This window comes from Camelus dromedarius, chromosome 2 (genome assembly GCF_036321535.1).
Source record: "Camelus dromedarius isolate mCamDro1 chromosome 2, mCamDro1.pat, whole genome shotgun sequence".
Taxonomy (NCBI): Eukaryota; Metazoa; Chordata; class Mammalia; order Artiodactyla; family Camelidae; genus Camelus; species Camelus dromedarius.
Genome location: NC_087437.1, coordinates 81,785,669 through 81,807,638, shown reverse-complemented (window position 1 = coordinate 81,807,638; position 21,970 = coordinate 81,785,669). Strand labels below are relative to the sequence as shown.

Genomic DNA, 21,970 nt, shown 5'->3' with positions numbered 1-21,970 from the left:
GTGATTTGTTGCATCCTGCTTGTTTCACTCGGTAACGCTTTTGAGACTCATCCATATTGTTGGATTTATCGGTAGTCCATTCCTTTTATTGCCCAGTGGTGTTCCATTGTGTGAATAACCAGAGTTTATCTGTTCTCCTATTGTCAGGCATCTATCACGTTGTGGTTTTTATTTTTTAAATTGTTGTACAGTAAAATTATCCTTTTTTTTCTTTTGACATACAGGTCTGTAAATTTTAACATACTTAAACATATATGACCACCACCATAATCAGTGTGTGCAGACAGTCCCATCAGCTTAGAAAACTCCCTGGTGCTCCCTTTATAATCCCACTCTTCCCCCACCCCAAGTCCCTGACCACTGCATGTCTCTTCTCTATCACTGTAGCATCACGTTGCATTTTAATTGCTTATACACATGTCTGTTGTTCTCACTATATTGTTAGCTATTCAGAGTAAGAGGACAGTAGCTTACTCATCTTGCCTCCTCTGGGCTTAGCACAGTACCTGGTGCATAGCAGGAGCTCATTAAATATTTAAAGGATGAATGAATTAATGTCCAAGTAGCCACATAATGAATCTTTTCATAATTCTTAAGAGACAAGAGGAAGTAGAAAGCTGAAGAAAACCAACATTAACTTTGTTCTTTTTAAGAAAATCTTAGGTCCTTTTTTCACAGCAATAGTGATTTTATGATTTTATAAAATTCTAAAGAGCGCTGCCTGGTAATTGCCACTTGAGAGAATATGTTGAGTCACCCAAAATGAGTAATCTTTCATAAAGGGAGTTCAGCAAATGTTTAATTATACTAAAAATATTAGTACTGGTTAAGTTTGAACATGGAAATTAAAAGGAAAAAGTTAAACATGCTTCTTTGTTACCTATTTCTAAGTATATTCCAGAAGTTTAAAATTCTCCTCCAGCGTCTTTAATATATTTTCCAGGTAGTATTAGTTCTATAAGGATTCTCTACACTATATTTAGAGAAACTCAATATTCACACTGTTACTTTTGACTGAAATTTTGTTTTCCGTATTTTCCCCTAAACCAGTGTCATCTTTATCTAAAATTTATTTTACTAAAGCCATTATTATTGCAAGTGATACTTGGTTTTTGCAGCTAGTGTCTTCCCTAGAGCACATTCAGTTCTTTTTCAGCTTCAGCTTTACTTTTCTTTTCTTCCCTTCAGTGTTTATTGGTGTTTCCTTTTTCATTAATCACAATACTGAAACGACTCTGTACATATCCTTCTTATCCTCTTCATTTCACCCACCAGGACATTATCTCTTACAAACTGAGCCTTTTGCCAGCTCCATGTCACATTTCTTTAAACAAATAAATTTTTCCATATGCTTAGCATATACCCCTGAGCCCTATAGCTATTCCCTTTTTAAAAACAGAAATGGGGAAACAGCTGTTTCTCAATTCCTATAAAATGTGTCCTGTTTTATAGATCACGCTGGACAGCTCTATTTTGATGTCTGCAATATTACTTGGTCCTTGAAATTGTGAATTTCCTGGATCTGAATTTTCCTTTCACATTTGGGAAAGAAAGATTAATTCTACTAGACATTTCAGTGTGTTATACAGGCCATGAGATCTCCCCTATAGTTTGTTTTGGTAGCTACTGAAGGGTTCACATGGAAGAAATGCCTTCTTTACTGCACAACAAAGGTTTTAACTCTTAAGATTGATATTTATGTGGTCATCTCATGTTTCAGCAGATGTTGATTTAATGCATCTGCCAGATTCTAGGCTACAAGCAGAATGTGCAAGGATGGAAGGACACCAGGCTTTCAGGTTGCCCACCGTCCAGTAGGGAGGACAGATGTAGTCTGATGGGTAGTCTAATCAAAGGATACCTGAGCTGTAACAACCACTTAGAGGAGGAGTTGGCAAACTACGGTCCATTTTCTGACTGCCTGTTTTTGTGTATAAAGTTTTGTTGTAACATAACCATGCCCACTTATTTACATATTTTCAATGGATGCTTTCCTGATTCAATGTGTAGTTGTAACAGAGATCATATGGTCCACAAACCTAAAGTATTAACTGTCCAGTCCTCTAATAAAAAAAAAAACTTGCCAACTCTTGGCTTAGAAGAAAGAACATCAAGAACATGTATGGTCACCAAGGAGTAGGGTAGTGGAGGACACCTTGAAGAATTCCAGCATCTTACAGGATATAGGTAAAAAAAAAAAAAAAAGAGGACGCATGAAGTGATGGGTTGAGAACCAAACCATAATGTGCCAAAACACAAAGGAGGAAAGAGTATCAAAAAGTTGAGGGTTAACATCAGTGTCAAATGCCCCAAGGCAATCAGGTAAGATGATGGTTATAATGACCATTTCCTGAAAATTTACTTGTATTCCAGGCTGTGTGCTAAACAATTTATAGTCATCATGTCAAGATTCTATGTAATACTTCTATAAGGTTGGCACTATTAATAACCCCATTTTGTAGATGAAAAAACTAAGGCACAGAATGAGCAAGTAACTTTCCTGAAGTCACACAGCTTTAAATGGCACAGGTAGGGTTCTAATTCCACCTGATTCTAGGGAGCCTGTAATTTTAATCCCTGTCCTGTATTAATTTGACAATTAAGGAATCATTGACATCCTTAGCAGAAGTAATTTCTATGGAATAATGGAGATAGAAGATAGCTTCAAATAACTGATAATAATGTTTACCATGAGCTATGCAGTGTTCTAAGAGTTTTACACTAACTCATTTAACCCCTCAACAACCTCATTTTATGTATTAGGAAACTACAGCACAGAAAGGTGAATTAACTTGCCCAAAGCCAAACAGCTATTGAGTGACAGAGGTGTGATGTGAGATTCTTGAGAGAAACAGCTTAAGTTCTGTCCCTACATCCTTAGTGACCCCCATCCATCCCTGCCTTTTCTCTCTCTCTCAGAGACTTCAGCCTGAATCTGATGCTCCCTGTTTTATTATTCCCTGTACCCCATTGTGACAGCCATTTGGAAAATAGAAAAGAAGGTAGTTCAGTATGGTTTTTGGAATAAAATGATAGAATTACACCTATAGAAGACTCACAGGCAAATAAATGGAACCAGACCCAAGCAAATGTATGATTTGTGTTTTGATTAAATGAAAATGCCATAATAAGATAATGAGAGAGGGAAGGATTGGTCAGCAAGATCTTAGGACAATTGATTAAACATTTGAAAAGATAATAAAGTTAGAGCTTCACTTTATACCATACAACAAAATCTACTGCATAGGATTTAAGTGTTTAAAAAAAATTAAATGGTTTAACAAAAAAATAGATAAAAGTTTCTACTTTGGGATAGAGTGAACTTTTCAAAGTATAATTGCAGTGAAAAAAGATGATATATTTGCTCTTCTTACAATTTAAAACATCTGTAGGTCAAAAATAATCTTAAAAATTGAAAGATAAAACAATTTCAAAAATTAATCTTAACATTTGAAGACTAATACACATTGGTATACATTTGTTTGTATATGAACATTAAAACCCTCCTTGACACATGAACAAAGTTTAAAAACATTCTACTCATATAAGAAATACACATGGCTAATAAAAAGACTAAACTATTTACTCTCATTCATAATCAAATGAATGCAGATTAAAATGCAATATTTTTACCTATTGGCGATGTTTAAAAACTCAGTATTTGCAAGAGTGTGATGAAGCAGGTGTTTTTATACATGTTGATGACTTTAAAATTGACCTCAAAACCTTCTGGAAAACAGTTTAGATGTTAAGACCCTAACCTTTTTACAACATAATTTCTCTTCTAGAAATTTATTCTTATCAGAAATATATAAAATGTTATAAGGATGTATATTACAAATAAGTTCACAAAAGCAACTTTTAGAACTAATCTAAGTAATGATAGAAGACAAATAAGTATAGTAGGCAAACAACAGTTTGTCATATAGCCATTAAAAATGTTTTTTAAGACTACTGACATGGAAAAATGCTCATGATATAATACCAGAAGATAAAGTATTTTTATACAATATGTAATTCCAGATATTTAAAGTTGTGAGACTATGTGTATATATGCCTACATATCCTCGGATATACAGAGCAAAAGGCAGAAGTCACTGTATCAAAATTATAAAATATATATCTTGTTTTAGTGGGACCATCTTTTTATGGTAGTGCCAATTTTTTTTTACTTTTTCTTTTTTTTTACTTTTCTTTATTTTCTGAAGTCTCCACAATTAGTATGTAATGCTTTTATAGCAGGGAAAAGGGTAAAAACATTTTGTTCAGTGATGACCCCATAAAATGGTAGTACAGTATTGATAAATCAAGTCTCGTTTAATCTCTTTTTATTTACCCCATTAAATTGTTTCATCTCAGCTTTATCCCACACTATTATGTAAGACCTCAGAGTTATAGTTCTTAAAGATCATTCCCCTCTTTGTACCCCTCTTTGTATATTTCCCATGTAGTTGATAATTAGCTACAAGTTAATATCCTTAAGCCTAGTTTACCAGCAGGAAGGTTTTAAAATGAAGCAATCAAGTACCTGTCCAAAGCTACACAAAAGGTCAGTTAAGACCTGGCTTTTCCATTGAGAAGTTGGGTAAGAAAGTTAAGCATGCTGAAGCAAGGCATGTGAACATTACACCCACCTTTAACGGTTCACAAGATGCACATTAAGGGCATTCATTAAGTAATCTAGTAAGTAGTTGAAGTCTCTTTGAAGGCTGTAGGGCAGTCTTAACAGAAACAGCATGCTTCCCCATTGTAATATTTGTCTTCCTTGGGATCATAGTTTATAACAGGGTGAGTGGGTTGCAGGTCTCACTGCAGCCTCATAGGCTTTTTCCATATGAAACTTCTGTTCAAGGGACATGATGTAACTCATGTGCCCGTGTAATGGGCCATGTTCACCTATATATATTTTTTAATGTTACCCTATCCCTCTGTACATCAACACTTCAACCTCACTCTGGAAATTTTGACTTGTCCAGGATATACAACATTCTTATTAGAAACTGGCCTGAACCAGAAGAGAATCGTAAATCATAGTAGTATGACTTCATCATTCCACAAATGGGAAGACTGTGGCATAAAGTAAGAGATTTACCCAAGGTCACAAAAGTTGGAACTAGAATCTAAGACTTCTAGGACTTCCTTTGTCACTCCTCTATACTGGCACTTCCTGAAATGTGTACCCAGAGTGATGTTCTGAGAGCTGTTAACAGTTGTGCTGCAAAGAGCAGAGGTCAGGGGTCAAATAAGCCTGAGGATGATCTCATTTCCATTCCCATACTTGGGGAGTAATAATGTATATTAATATATTAAAAATCCCTGCAATAAGACAGATACTAAATCAGATGAGATGTGGAAATGACAGGCATAAACCAGCACTAGACAAACCAGAATATATATATTTTCCCCAGCTGAAATGTAAAATGTGCAGGGGTGGTGGGGGCGAGTTACTAACAGGTAGCTGGACTGATTGGGTGTGTGTGTTTGTTTCGGAGGAGGGGAGCTGTTCGCCACATGCAGCAGATTTTGCCTCAGTTACATAAATGTTCTTCAAACATAAGAACATGCTTTCTTGTTAAACTAGGCTCTACCCACAAAGCCCCGTGGATTCCAGTACCCAGCTTAAGAGACCAGTACTACCTGAGAGCTACCTAGTTTGCTTTTTAAGTTAGAGGGGCGGTATTGCATAGTGGTTAAGAGTAGACTCTTGAGTCAAAACTGCCTAGGTCCGAATCTTGGCTCGCTCTCATTAACCTTAGGCAAGTGCTTGACTTTCCACCTCTGAGAAACAGAGATTTATAATAATAGTACCCATCTCTTAAGACTGAAATGGAAGTTAAATGAGTTAATATATGTAGAGCATATAGAACACTGTCTTGCTCAAAAAAAAGTAAGAGTTAGTATCGTTCTTATTAATTTCTCCAAGAACAAAGAATTTATATAGTGCTGCTTCCAGATGTATCAAGTATGCTCATCCAATAAACATAAAATTCTAATAAGCCCCAAAATGCCACTGCCAGCATCCATGGCTCTATTCACCTGACTACAGATGCAAAGGTTGACCAGAAAAGGTGGTTAAATTGAAATTACTCATAATTTGAAAACTGACCCCACCCAAATATGTAAATGTTCCAACATTTAAAATAAACTAGAAAGGAAGAAGGGTGAAGTTCTAACACTTAAGACTAAAGTTGTGGTTCTGTTGCCTAAGCTATTTGTCTATTTTTTTCCCTTAAGCTAAAAATAAAATAGGATAAGAAGAAAAAATGCTTTATTCAGGACAGAGAGCAGGCAGATAACTATTCTGCCTGCAAAGCTGCCCTCTGATACTTGCATAATCTCCACTGCATTTTTGTAACAAAGATAAGACAGGTCCTGTGGTAGCCTGAGTTTTAGCATTAAAGGTCCCTTTTCACTCCCACTGCAGCCAGGCTTAAATGTGAGTGTTTACACAAGAGGTCGGACTCCCGTGGCTCTGGGTGCTTTACCCCTGAGGTGGGTGGTTCCTGAGGAGCCTGTCCTGTGTACACTTTTGTTTATTTGCTTTGCCATTTAGTTATTCTGTGTTTTTTCTTTCTCCCAGTTTTACTGAGATCTTTTTTTTTTTTTTAATAATACGTTCTTTATTATCGCACAAACCAGAGCAGCATGAGGCAAATAGTTAACCCAGGTTGGGTGACTTGGAGACTGGAAAAGTCTGTCATGAGTATCACATGAGACCTATAGTGCCCATGAAGAAAGTAAAACTTCTCTGCTACCAGAACACAGCTGAGGTCCTCTTGGCTAAAGATGGGTCCTGTCCACAAGTTTTCCAGTCAGAGGGGACCCCCTTTACAGCTCTGTGTAGGTTTAGAGTGTATAGCATACTGATTTGACTTACATACATCTTGAAATGATGACCACGATAAGTTTACTGAACATCTATCATCTCATAAAGATACAAACTAAAAGAAAAAGAAAAAATATTTTTTCCTTGTGATGAGAACTCATAGGACTTACTCTCTTAACAACTTTCACATATAGCACATAGAAGTGTTAATTATGTTAATCATGTTGTACATTGCATTCCTAAGACTTGTTTACTATAACTGGAATTTTGTACCCTTTGACCACCTTCATCCAATTCTCTCCCCCCATTCTCTGCCTCAAGTAACCACAAATCTGATCTCTTTCTATGAGTTTGTTTGTATTTGAAGTATAGGACCTATAACTCTATGTTCATTCCTGGTACGCAGCATAGTGATTAATATTTCTATACATTACAGCTGCTGACATGTAACAGGCAACAGAAAATTGATAGCATGTAAGATCCTCACAAGTAGGAGGTGAAACATTTCCCTTTAATCATGTATTTTTTGAAGTGATATTATTGGTACTATACCTTCTTTAAAATTTTCTATATGAACTGGAAACTTATTGTATAAGCAAATCCGGATCTGTTGCTAGGGACATCTTCAGCTATGAAAATTGGAGCATTATTGGAATGTAGACCAGGCTTTAGCAGTTGCCACTAGAAACAGCAGAATTCGAGGAGAAAAACGACCACCACCACCCCAACTCCCCATCCCTGTTCAGAATGACAAGAAAACTTCTGATGGAGAAAACTAACTCATGGGGACTTACATTCAGAACCGTTTGTTTGGTCTATTTTGGAGAGAAGTAAGAGGATGTCTTAAGGAGACTAAGAGGTAGAAAAAGTAGATCATGCCCAGTTTCTTGCTGTATATGAGAGTGAAAAAACAAAAAAGGGAAACATGGTACCTAGAAAAAACAAAACAAAACCAGAGAGACATATGCCATGTTAATTTAAAGCCTGATGAACCACCACAAGCCTATGGAAAACTGAGTGGTTTAGTGTCCCTGTGCCTGGAGCAGGGAATGAGTGGCCGGAAAATGCCAGGAGCCTGAAGGCTGAGCCTGCCCAGGCTTCTCTGAGCAGCCCCCTCAAAGCAACCAGCTGCCTTGGATTAGCTATGACAGTCATGGCCTTGGGTTTGCTGCTCCTCCTGCCACTGATGACATAATTCTTTATTTGCTCATCAGCTCCTGTTCTCTTTTCTCAACATATTCTTTTCTCTGAAAGTTGCGACTACTTGCTAGATTATAGCCCCAAGATAGTCTTGTTTCTACTTTTGTAAGTTCTTTGCAGAGAGAGAAACTTGCACTGAATGTTGGAAGATAGGGATGACATTTTGATAGAAAGCAAGAGATGGCAAAGTTAAAGGGCATGGAGGCATTCTGAGCAGTTAGAGTAAATGAGAAGTTCACTTACAGATTCTTTTCTGGTGTGACCTAATTGATTGTAAGTCCTTATTTTTTGATCATGGCATACCTGTAGTAATTATTTTGAAAAGTGTGCAGAAGCAGTAACGGATGGAGCATCCTTCCTGCATGATCACAGTTAGTATAAGTGGAGTCAAAATTGAGAGCCCTTTCTTTCATTGGCTACAGTTCTCACTGTTTGTTTTTCTTCTCCCCTTTCTTTCTCTCCTTTCCCCTTCTCTCCCTTCCCCTACCCCGGGTTCTGTGTTGCTGGTGTGGCCTTAAGGCCTTCACTGAGTTTACTTTTCACAGGGTCCTGTTCTTTGGATGTGGGAATTATGTTCTTTCTCAGTGATGCTGGTGGGAGTCCCTTAATGAGCTGGGAACGTGGTTCTTGAAGAGTAGTTCTCAGCCTTGCTTCCTGGCCAAATAAAACATTCTGGTTCCTAGGATGAGTAATTTTAGCAAAACACTTTAGTCTGTTGAAGTACAGCTGTGTCTCCAACATTAGTTTTCAGTGTGTATAGTTAGATTTCCCAGAGAACAAGTGACCGCCTCTAGAAATATAGAACATCCCTCCCCAAATAAGTAAAACTGGACTAAGTTAAACGAGATGGATTTTTAAAAACTGGGTCATTACATAATGATGAAACAGCCAACAGGAAGTTGTTACAGTTCTAAACTTGTATACATCTAACACACCTTGAGATGTGTAAATAAAAATTGGTATAATTACTAGGAAACATGAGAAAATTCAAAATAAGAGTGGAAAATGTTAATACACAGATCAATAATAGATAAAACATAAACATTCATAAACATAGGAGATTTAAAAAACATGTTTAACTGTGATCATACATAGAACAATTAGATACTACACATTCTGTTTAAATTATATTTAAAACAATTTTAATTGATTATGTACGGAGACAGATGGTTACTAGACTTGTGATGATTTCATAATGTATACAAATATCAAATTGCTATGTAGCACACCTGAAACTAACATTGTACATCACCTACTTTCAATAAAAATAAATAAATACATAAATAAATAGATAATAGGTTATGTACTAGGTCAAGGACTGGCAAACTATGTGGCCCATGGACCAGATCCAGCCAGGATGTGTTTCTGTAAATAACGTTTATCAGAACACAGCCACACCCAATCATTTACATGTCATCTAGGGCTGCTTTTACACAGCTGCAGAGTTGAGTAATTACTGACAGAGACCTTACTGCTGTGTAAACCCTACACTTACTGACTGTACTACACTACAACCTTAAAAAGTTTGCTGATCCCTGTGCTAGAAAATAAATCAAGTCTTAACAACTAGCAAAAAATTGATATGCAGGCCATTTTTCTAGCCACGATATAACAAAAAGATCACTACAAAAATCTGGAAATTTAACTATATACGTCTAAATAACCCATCAGTCAAAGAAAAATCATTATGGAGACTTTAAACATATTTAGAATTAAATGATAATGAAAATGCTATAATATTAAAACATGGTATTCAGGATAAGTTATAAAGTATTAAGAAAATGTATATCCTTAATGCTTACATCAGAAGAAAAAAACATATTGAACTAAATATCCAACTACAAATATTAAAAAATTGATAGAGTAAACCTAAAGAAAGTAATGAATATTAATTAGTGTAATAGAAATCAAAGATACAATAGAAAGCATCTATAATACAGAACCTAGGTTTTGTGTATTTTTTTTAAAGAACGACCTCTCTAAGATAGAACAAGAAAAGAAAAGAAAAAAAAGGTGCAAATGAAAAATGGGAGAAAAGAAAAAGACATAGCTGTATATGATTATTAACTCTCTTCAATAAATTTGAAAAGTTAAATAAATACAGCCAATTACCTAGAAAAATAATACTTACTAAAACTGGGTTAAAAATAAATAGAAAAACCTTGATAATCCTATAACTGTTAGAAATTGAAACATTTGTTAAAACATCTATAAAAAGAATACTACACTCTACTTCTTTTATTTACAGATTTTACCAAGTATGAAGAAACAGATCGTCTTAACTATATAAACTATTTCAGAGGATAGAAAATGAGGAGACATTTATCAACTCTTACATGAAGCTAGTGTAACCTCAATACCTAAACCAGTCAATGACTACTACAAAAGAAAATTATGTCAATATATATCTAAGTAAAATGATGATCAAAATAAAAACCAACATTATTCAAAAAGAAATACATCATGGCAAATTGTCATTTATCCAAGGAATTGGAAGAATGGTTTAACATTAGATGACCTGTTCTTACAGTTCACCACATTGATGGATTTTAGGAGAAAACCCATATGATCATCTCAATAAATGCAAAACCAAAAAGCATTATATTAAATTTTAACCCTGATTCATGATTTTAAAATAAAACAACAAACAAATTTCTTAGCAAATGGAAAGAAGGAAACATCATTTCACTATAAGCAGCATCTTTTCATGCAAGGGTAATGTGGGGGTTAAGATTGTGGACTCTAGCATTAGAATAGATTCAGATCCCAGCTCTGCCTATTAGTTGTGTGTCATTGGGCAAGTGTCACAAATTGTTTGATGAAAGTAAGCTTCTATCATTATTCTTTAAAGTCAAGTTTATTGAGGAATAATTTACATAGTAAATAATTTACATAGTAAAATTAACCCTTTTTTGTGTATGGTTCTATAAATTTTGACTAATGCATACCATTGTGTAACCACCACAATTAAGATACAGAACATTTCCAACAACCCCCAGAAATTTCCCATCTCCAGTCCACAGTAACTACTGATCTGGTTTTTTTCCCTATAGTTTTGCCTTCTCTAGAATGTTAAGTAAATGGGATCACATGTTATGTAGCCTTTTGATTCTGGCTTCTTTTGCTTAGCATCATGCTTTTGAAACTTACCCATGTTGTGTGCTTCAGTAGTTTGTTTTGTTGAGAAATTATGGGAAATAGTAGGAAAGTTCAGCAGGTCTTACCAGAGCAGATCTAAGTTTTTGTGAGGCCTGAAGCTTATGCAATTTGGGGGCCCCTCTCAGAAAAAGAATACAAAATTACTGATACAAAATTAGATTTGAAAGAAGTTGTTTTAAATGAGAAATCACAACAGTATTGTTATAAATGCATGAATTCTGAAAAGTTTTATTTTACTCATCCCCATCAAGTAAGACCAAAAAATGTGTTTTTTTAACTGTAAAATGCACCATCTACTGTATTCCTATAGGAGAGACCTTTCATTTTAAATAAACAAAGTGGGAACCTAATTCTCTGCTTACGGTTTTACATTTTTAATGATTGGAATAAGTTTCCACTGGCTAGTTTCTAATTTCATACATCCCAAACCTGGTTTCTCCTCCACTTCCCACACAGATCTAAGGAAGGGGGCTAGGGGTGCATTTGTGTCACAATTCACCAGCTCTAGCCCTGCACACTCTGTGTCAGATGTCTGATGAGTTGGCATAGGGTGGTAGGAGTATTTCTGGAAGCATTTCTACACTGATAGCTAGCAATAATTTAACTGTAGACTGTATGATTGTGAACCTTATAATACTAGCCCATTAAACTCAAACTCAATATTTGTCCAATCAGCTCCTTCTAACTGGATTCCCAAAATGCTTGCTCCTGTTCCAGTACCACTCACTAGGGGATATGTGACAGAGGTGAATTCTGAGTGGAAATAGACAGTGATCTATTGTATGTATTTTAATCACCATATATCTTTCTCTTGCTAATTTTTTAAGAAAAATTAACTGTATGACCCCTTGCCAGGATTCTCCCTAGGACCTAGAAGGGGTTTATGCAATCAAGTACTTTCCTTAAGTACAAGAAGCTTAAGGAAATTGCTGAGAAATTGGACTTCTGATACTTCTCATAAAGAGGACAAAGGCAGGGATTGAGGGAAAGAGAAGATATACACAACTTTTAACTTTAACTTGCTCTTTTTTGCCTTGGGTTGAAAAAGGACAGTGTACTTGACTCTACTTCTGAATTCAACCAATCCCATCTGGTGGTATCTTTTTTTTTTTTTTTCTCCAAGTAGCCCCTCAGGGAGTTGGAGAATGAGGCAGCACCTCATGACTTTGGTGACTCCATTCCATGGGCCAGATTAGCCACCGGGACTGAGTGGCACAGGCCTGGCTTAACTTCCTCAAATGGCAGCAGTTCTAGAGGAATCTAGATGCTGGAGCCAGGCTGGGTAAGTTGGGTCCCCATAGTGTTCTTTTGATATTCTCTTAATTGAAATCACAGAAAGGCAGTTTTCTCTTTTGGAACCAAAAAGCATCACAGACTAAAGAAACAACTAATTTATTCAACCTACGATGATACGAGATTACCTCATTTTATATGTTAAAGGGTTTCAGATGAAATAATTTTTTGGAACAAGAAGTAACTCAGATTTAGAGTATTTGATTGACAAGATATTTTCAATATTTCTCATGGGGTTTTGTTGTGTTAAGAGTCACTTACCTTTAAAATGTGTTATTTTCAACTAGATTGCTTAAATACAGACTGTACTCTTCAGTTTTCAGATTCTGGGCAATGGGAGAATATAGAATTCAGATTTTTTTTAAAGCATTACTGAGTTTTAAATATTTATGGATTTGATCCTGGTATTTATTTATTTTTATTTCATCCTTTAGGACAACCTTACAGTGATTTTTTAAAGTTAATAAAAGTGTAGAAGATTTGTGTAAGAGCTTTAATGTTTAACACAGAGAATATATATTACTTTTATAATAGAAATAAAGCAGCAGGAATTGGGGAGTTGCTTTTTACTTTTAACTAACATTGGGCCAGGTACTTGGGGCACTCATGGATACCCTCAGAGTGTTTACAGTTCAGATGGAAAAAAAGCACACTGTGAGGAAGGAAAAAATTATGTACTGCTTTACAGGGTACAGTTAGTGTAGAAGCACTGTGAGCAAGAGGAAGAAGGCCTGTGTAGTCAGCCAAGACTTCCCCGAAGGAACCCAGATGAAGATGGGTTGGAGGACTAAGAGTGGCCTTTTCTGGGGAAGGGAATTCCCCAATTGGGGTCACCAGATTTAACAAATAAAAATACATACCTTATTAAATTCAACTTTCAGATAAACAGTGAATACTTCTTAATACCCTACAGATATCCCCCATGCAATATTGGGACATACCTATACTAAAAAATTATTTACTGTTTATCTGAAAGTTAAGTTTAATGAGGTAGCCTGTATTTTATCTGGCAGCCCTTGCCTAAGGGCTTTTATTTTTGAAGACTCTATCATGGCCTCCATTGGTTGACTGGATTCTCCGAATCCAGCCACCCTTCTGTCTCTCCGGGGTCAGGACAGCAATGATAGGGGTGCTCCAGCCGTAAGATGGTGCTCTAGTCTGGTCCACAGCCAACCACATACCTGCTGGCTTTTCCAGCGTAAGGATATTGGGCCTCCCAAAGAAGAGGATGGATTTCCTTTAAAGACTTTTTTTTAATCAAACTTTTAGATTTTGAAATCATTATAGATTCACATACAGTGCTAAGAAACAATACAGAGACATTTCAAGTTAATTATTGAATAAGGTGTAAAACTTAAGTAAGGGTCCATTTTTTTTGCCTATGGATTTTTTTCCTATTTGTTGAAAAGGTTATCTAATCCTCTATTAAATTGCTTTTGCACTTTTGTCAAAAATCAGTTGGGCATATTTGTGTGGGTCTCTTTCTGAGTCTTTATTCTGTTCCATTTACCTGTGTGTCTGTTTCTACACTAATACCACACATTCTTGATTACTGTAGCTATATAATGTCTCAAAATTGTGTAAGTTAATTCCTCCCACTTGATTATTCTTTTTCAAACTGTTGTAACTCTTCTGATTCCTTTGCCATTCTACATAAATTTTAGAATAATATGTATATATCTAGAAAAAATATTACTGGGATTTTCATAGAAACTATGTTGAACCAGTATATCAATTTGGGTAGAGCTGGCATCTTTACTATGATTAGTCTTCTAATGCATGAACCCAGTATATCTCTTCACTTATTTAGGTCTTCTCTGATTTCTTTCATCAGTATTTTGTAGTCTTCAGCATGCAAGTCCAATACTTGTTTTGTTAAATTTACACCTAAGTATTTCAGGGATTTTTTTCAGTAATTTTTTTTTCAGTGATTATAAATGGTATTGTATTTTTAATTTTTGTGTTTACATGTTCATTGTTAATATATAGAAATAAAATTAATTTTTGCATACTTATCTTTTATTCCGCAATGGTGCTAAACTCACTTCTTAGTTCTAGCAAGGTTTTTTTTTTTATTTTTTAGATTCCTTGGGATTTTCCATGTAAACAATAATGTCATCTGTAAATGGGAATAGTGTGATTTCTTCCTTTCTGATATATATGTCTTTTATTTCCTTTTCTTGCCTTATTATACTGGTTAAAAGTTCTAGCACTATGTTGAATACTACTGACTAGAGCAGACATCCTTGCCTTATTCCCAATCAGGGAGAAAGCATTTAGTCTTTTATTATTAAGTATAATGTTTGCTGTAGGTTTTTAATACATGCTGTTTATCAATTTCGATTCTTTTAAATTTATTGATGTTTTATGTCCTAGATTGTGGTCTGTCTTGGTACATTTTCCATAACACTTGAAAAGAATATGTATTCTGCTGTTGTTGAGTGGAATGTTCTACAAATTTTGACCAGATCCTACTGGTTAAAGGTGTCACTCAATTCTTCTGTATCCTTGCTGATTTTCTGTCTGGTCATTTTCCAAGTTTTGAGTGGACTGTAAAGTTTACAACATAATTGTAGGTTTGTCTCTTCTTTCATTTCTATCAATTTTTATTTATGCATTTTTAAAATAGAGTTAGTGGGGATTGAACCCAGGACCTCATGCATTCTAAGCATACATTCTATACTAAGCTACACCCTCCCCCTATTTCTATCAGTTTTACCTTCCCATATTTTGATGCTTATTCTTTCAGGATTGCTATGTCTATTTGGCATATTTACCCTTTTGTCATTATATAATGTACTTCTCTTTCTTTGGTAGTTTTCTTTACTCTGAAGTCTATTTTATCTGATATTTATATAAACACTCTTGCTTTTATTAAATCAATGTTTATATGTTATGTTTTATCATTTTACTTTCAACTATATTATCTTTGAGGTAAGTTTCTTGTAAACAGCATATAGTTAGCTCATGTTTTTTAATCCATTCTGTGAATCTCTAGATTACTGTGTTTGGATCATTTACATTAATGTAATTGTTGATATGTTGGGGTTTAATCTGCCATTTTATTTTGTCTTTTCTATTTGTTTGCTGTTTTTTGTTTCTCTTTCCTGCCTTCCTATGGGTTACTTGAATATTTTTATAATCCTTTTTTGATTTGTCTTGGTACTTTTGAGTATTTCTCTTTGTATAGCTTTAAATCTTAGTGGTTGCTAAAACCACTACTGTGGGTGTAGCCTCATTACCCCTGGGCTGTATGTAAAGTCCTGATTCTCTATTGGGCTTTTCCTATGACACTATCCTAGTGGGGAAGGAGAGGTGCCTTTCATTACTGCCAGGAGGAGGCGGAAGTCCAGGCTCACCATGTAGTCTCCATTGATACTGCAGTGGTGGTGGTGGTGATGGGAGGAGAGAACAGGGGTTTGCTATCACCCTTCAGGGATGAAAATCCCTTCAGGTGTTCAATCCCCACTTGATCATCTCTGATACCACCCTGATGGAAGGTGGAAGAAGATTTGGTGTGCCTCATTACTGCCTGACAAAGGGAAGTCTAGGGTCCCCACTCAGCCTTTGCTGGTGTAGGCAGGGCCACAGTTTTTCTGTTGTGTTTGGCAGGAGTCAAGTAGTTATTGTCTAAAAGTTTTTAGTCTTGCTAAGCTACCCCTTTCCTGGTCATTTTGTTAAATAGGGCAGACATTTGTTGAGGCTTTTTAGTCTGCTCTCACTAGCATTCCCAAGTTGCTAGCTTCTTTAGCTCCTAGTCCCGAGATAATAAGGCAAAAAGAAAACCAAGGTAGCTCAGCATTGTGTTGTTCCTTGGGCCTCAAAGTCCTTTGTGAGTCTGCCTTCTCTCCACCTTTCAGGGACTTCTTATGTTTGTTTTATATATAATGTTTTAGCCGTACTTAGCAGGAGGAATAGGGGAAAATATGACTACTACTACTCTCTTCCCAGAAGCAGAAGTTCTATAAATACTTCTAATGCCAACTTAATCACTCATTTAAAAAGCCCTATTAATCTCCTACCTGCTACTACTTCATTGGGTAGAGTCCTTTTTTTCTACACAGTTAAAAAGTGTGTATATCAATTAGGGTTCTCCAGAAGAACAGAACCAATAGAAGATAGATCTCTGTCTCTGTCTCTGTCTCTGTATGTGTGTGTGTGTGTGTGTGTGTGTGTGTATGGAATTGGCTCATGCAGTTATGGAGGCCATCGAGTCCTAAGACCTGTGGGGTGAATCGACAAACTGGAGACCCAGGAGAGCCAATTGTTACAGTTCCAGTTCTCGTCAGAGTGACCTGAGAACCAGGAGAACTGATGGTATAGTTCCAGCTTGAAGGTTGGCAGGCTCCAGATCCAAGAGGAGCCAACGTTTTAGTTCAAGACCAAAGGCAGAAAAAATTCTCTTACTTGGGGGAGGGCTTGCTTTTAGTTCTTTTCAGGCCTTCATCTGATTGGATGAGTCCCACCCACATTAGGGAGGGCAGTCTTCTTTATTCAGTCTACCCGTTCAAATGTTAACTTCATCCAAAAACACCTTCACAGAGACATCCAGAATGTTTAACCAAATATCTGGGCACCCTGTGGCCCAATCAAGTTGACACATAAAATTAACCATCACAGTAAGCAAACATTTAAAAGCTCAGGACTATCAAACTGGTTAATTTGTACCTAAACATTCTGACCAACATTACTCACAAATTCATATTTTGGGCTGACTTTGAGATATATGGAGAAACTCAAAGGGAATAAGTAAAACCTTTCAAAGATTCAAAACTGAGTTTAAAGAGCAACCACCAAAATCTGGAAGGACATATGGCATTACGGGAAGTAAAACTTATTGTTACCATGTTTCTTTAAAAGAGCTTTATAAACCGAAAAAAAGAAAGAAGTTAAAACTTTTATCTTTCTTGATTCTTAGAGTAAGAATTTATTTTTTTCCATTGTTGAAAGATTTCATAAATTCAGAATAAGTATTTCTCATGCTCTGTAATCCTTTTGTCAGAATTCTTAACATTCCCCCTGGGGCCAACACACAGGTGTCAACAGCTGGCTGGCTGTCAGTGCAGGCAGGATCGCTTGTGGGGAGAACTTTGGGCTTAAACAGATCTGGGTTCCCAGGTGTGTGACCTGGGGCAAATTGCTTCACTCCCTCTAAACAGCAACTATCTTATCTGAAAATGGGGAGTTTAGTATCTCTAAAATCAGTATGAGTGTTCCCTAACTAAACACTCTCAAATGCTATACAGCTGAATAATCTTCAGTTTTGCAGTTTTATAAATAACAGTGCCATCTTGGTGTTTAAATCTCTGTCTTTATTCTGAATAATTTCCTTAAATTCCACCTTAGAGGTGGAATTAATGAGTCAAAGGATAGAACCTTCTAGAAAGGTGGTACCAAGATTGCACCAGCATTGGGAGGAAGAAAAAAAGAGAGACACTTTTTCTTTTTTTTTTTTTTAATCATCATAGCTTATTGGGGGGAGTTACTTTTTTTAACTTTTTTTTATTGAGTTATCATTTTACAATGTTAAGTCAAACTGAGAGACACATTTTCTAATTTTTAAACTTTATATTTCCTAGAAGCATCAGATGGCGAAGGACGAGGAGACACAGAAATGATGCAGCAGGAGACAGCTCCAGTTCCTGCCTTGTCAAAGAAAACCAAACAGGTGACAGTCACTGTGGGAGCGTCACAACTGGGAGACTCTGAAATGAGCCTCTCTTACCCCTCTGCAGCATTCCCTGTGTCCTAACATCAATTATTGGTGGATTTGAGGGAAGCTTTTAACTTCTCTGCCTTTGAAAGAGCCATGCTTCATTAATTATGAAACAGCAAGGTCTGTTTTTCCCTCTAATATTTTTTTCAATGTATTTTACAATAATCATATCATAGTACATTCTTACATCACATCACCAAAGACCCAGGTTATTCTTTTGGGTGTAGTCCCTAGGAGGAGATAAATAGCATAAAGATATACAGGACTACCCCCACACCAACGCTGGATTCCAGTGCCATGCCATGCTGCTAGCAGGCTCCCAGGGCCTCCTGTCTACGTAGCGTTATGGTCTGTTCTGTCAGTTCTCACTGGGGATTTGCTGCCTTCACATTACCACAAGTGGCCATTTGATAAACTTTGCTTCATGGACTTCTGACCTTTTACTGCCTTTTTAATCTTACTGGCCACTCACATCCATTTGCAGCTTTTTCACTTTATTTGTCCCTCAGACCTCATTGATATCCATGTGTGATTTTTAAAGGACTGTCTACTGTCAGTCCAAAGTTACCATCTTCTTCATAGTAATGATTTGTGGTCTTGTCTCTATTGTAAGTGGCCCTAACTCATTACACTAGAGGGTGACTCTCCCCCAAATTTGTGACTGGGCTCAGGATAATTGTGAGAAGCAGTCTGGCATAGTGGTTACCTACAAGCTGTGAGACCTTGAACAAGTTAAACTCTCTGTGCCTCAGTCTCCTTGTTGATAAAATGGGGATAGTAAGTGTACTTTCTTCATAGAGTTGCAGTGGGGATTAAATGATTAACACTCAGTAAGCACTTTGAACAGTAGTTGGCAAAGAGTACACTGAAGTGATCATTATTACGGTGAAATATACTTGAAGTCTTCTTTATTTTATTCACTATGTTTTCCTTGTGGAATGAAGAATGCCGAAAGACACATATTTAATATGTAATCAATCTTAGTTTTCTCTCCAGCTATTAAATATCTTGCTCCAAGGCCCTGTATCAGTTTTAGTTTTAACCAGTCTTTTAAAGACCTACAGATTAACATCATTTATTTCACCAAGGAGGGGTTTGATTTTACCTTAACTCACCCCATCGACCACACCATAGTCATGCCTTCTTTGACCTCTGCCTCTAATCGGTGCCTACCTGCAGAACTTGTTTCCAAATATTCTTCAACTTTCTTTTTCCTTACTTTTCCCTTGATTTTCTTCTTTCTTGCTTCTCACCTTTTCTGGACTCTTCAGTGAAAGAATAAACTTGCATTAATAAACTCACCCAAGCCTACGTCTTTACTCTTTTTATTGGCAGAGCCTTCGCCTTGCTAAATTTTCATCTATTTTTTACATCCTTCCTCCTTGGCTTTTCTTTTCCTTCTTTTCCCACGACTGTCAAGTTAGATAAATGGCAGGAAACCCTAGAAAGAAGAGGGAAAGATCCATTCCCGTGAGCATTCACCTATCTTTTGGCGACCCAGGTTTCGACAACAATAAAGCCCATTTATTGAGCATTCATCACAGGCTGTGTGTAAGGCACCATGACCCACACCATCACAGCCACCTTATGAGGTAGGGGACCCCATTTTACAAAGAACCTGAGGCTCAGAGAGATGGGTACGAGGAGTCCTGGCCCACTGGGCTGCCTGTAAACCAGGCCCTGAGGATGATGCTGCTTCCACTTCCCTTTCCACCTGTCCTCCTCATTCAACTTGGGAAAGCTGGATTTACCAAGTCATTTAGTAATTTGTTGGTCACATGCTGTTGCTCTTTTCTGCTAAGAAAAAAATCAGAAAAGGTTAAGATTTTACAGCTTACTTTAACCACCTTCATCTACTCTGATTTCTCTCACTAACAAATGGCTTTAAAGAATCCAAGTCCTAGGTAGACATAGTGCCCTAACCCCTTTCTCCAAGCCTACCCTCATTGCCCCCGCCAGAGAATTCACACAGGGATCTCTTTGTGCCCCTCTGCCTAAGATGAGTGTTATCCATCTGGCTCCCTGGTCTCCCCACCGGGCTGTACACCTCCAGGACAGTTTATCTGTGCATCTCCACAGCACCTAGCACAGAACCTTTCCTGAAGGTTTAACTTTGTTAAAAGGAGGAACAGATAACTACACCAGCATCCCAGTCTTCTTATAACTCTTCCCATCTCAGCCTTTGTGGCCCAGCTATGAGCCAGCTCCCCGACACTGCTGCTGGCAGAGGCCTCTTGGAGCCACATGGCACATTGTCCCTCCTCCAGCCCCTCCTTGAAAGGTTCCCCCACCTTGACATTCAGAGCTGGGAGTCTCTCCTCCTCCACCCCAGTGCCACATGGTCCCTCAGGCTCTTTGTGCTCTCTTTCCTGCTGCTCTTCTCTCTCTGGAACTCATTCACCACCCCAAGGACCACCTTTTTGTCAGGCCGACTGTCCTTTCTTGACTCCTTCTCTAGTTGTTTATGCAAACAGAGGTTGAGTCTCCAGTTAGTCTGTAAGTGCCTCAGGGCCCAGGGTTTGCTGCAGTGCCCAGCACAGCATGGGCACATGGCTCCTTTGGCAGATATGACCAGATATTTGTTTTTTAATAGTAATTACATATTTTTCCTGGATCCAAAAGAAGGGAAAAATTATTTTTTGCTATATTTAAGTTTTGGATTTTTTTCAGATTTGCTTAGTTATTTTGCTCTTCTTTAAGGGTGTTTCTTTGATGCTTGCATAGGAACTCCCTGACATTATGCTGCTAGCTGCCATGTGCACTTAGGCTTTAATCAGCAGGCGAGAGGATCTGTCCTGTTAGATGGCTTTCCCCTCTTTGCCATAACTGGGCCTCGCATTTCTTTTCCTGAGTCCATGCCTCCCATCTGTCCAGTATTTCAAGCAGCAGATTTATAACTTTATAAAAGTTTTTTACATCATCTCTAGCAACCATTTCACATCTAAATAATCATCCTTGGCCTCCTTAATAATGTGAGTATAAAGATTTGCCAACAGTTCTTTTTTTCCAGATACTGCTTCCAAAATAAATGATGAATTCCCCTACTCCTAGAGATTGCATCACCCTCTTCCCTCCTCAACATCAGTCATTTCAGAGGCAGCCCTAGTGACTTTGTAATTATGGTTCCCAGAATATAATCCCTTATGAGGGAATCCGTGACTTTTCATTGATGCCTCCATGATGTCAGTAGCCTTTCAATAGTTCCATGACCTATCTTCTCCCCCTCAGAGACCACACTGGACTTCTTTTTTCTTAAGTGAGCCTTATGTTTATCTCCTTGGATAGGAAAAGAATCTTCAGCAAGGCTACTTATCCCTTTCCCTACTTACTCACCTTCTCACTATTGTATTTTCTTACTATTTCCTTTCGCAGTGATCATTTCATCTCTCTCCTACTCTTTATCTTCAAAATTATTCTTGATTAAAAGAAATGAGGACTGTGTCCTATCCACTCTTTGATTTACTTCTACCTTTCCATGCAGGTGTCTCAATTCTGTTTTTCATTGTATGAATGTATCACTGTACAACAAATTACCCCCAAAGTTAGTAGCTTAAAACAGAAAAAATTCTTTGTCTCAGTTTCTGTTACCTCACAGGCATGGTTCAGCTCAGTCTCTCTGGCTCTACAGCTCTCATCAGTTGTAAGCTGGGTGTCAGGGAGCTCTACCGTGCAGAATCCCCCCGCAAGCTCATTCATGTGGCTGTTGGCAGGCCTCAGTCCCTCACTACGTGAGCCTCTCCACAGGACTGCCTTACAACATTGCCACTGACTTCCTT

At 37.2% G+C, this 21,970-nt stretch overlaps 1 protein-coding gene across 11 annotated transcripts in view; it reads left to right on the top strand.

Moving 5' to 3' along the window:
- The window catches only part of CMSS1 (cms1 ribosomal small subunit homolog), a 333,561-nt gene that overhangs the window by 286,989 nt on the left and 24,602 nt on the right, over positions 1 to 21,970 (top strand). For 7 of the 11 annotated variants that reach the window (XM_031457038.2, XM_010978480.3, XM_031457063.2 and 4 more), the window contains one exon: positions 18,058 to 18,146. In XM_031457038.2, coding sequence (XP_031312898.1) covers positions 18,058 to 18,146 — 89 coding nt within the window. The remainder of the gene's footprint in view (positions 1 to 18,057; positions 18,147 to 21,970) is intronic. The other 4 variants (XM_031457043.2, XM_010978478.3, XM_064496082.1 and 1 more) reach the window with 1 other exon arrangement.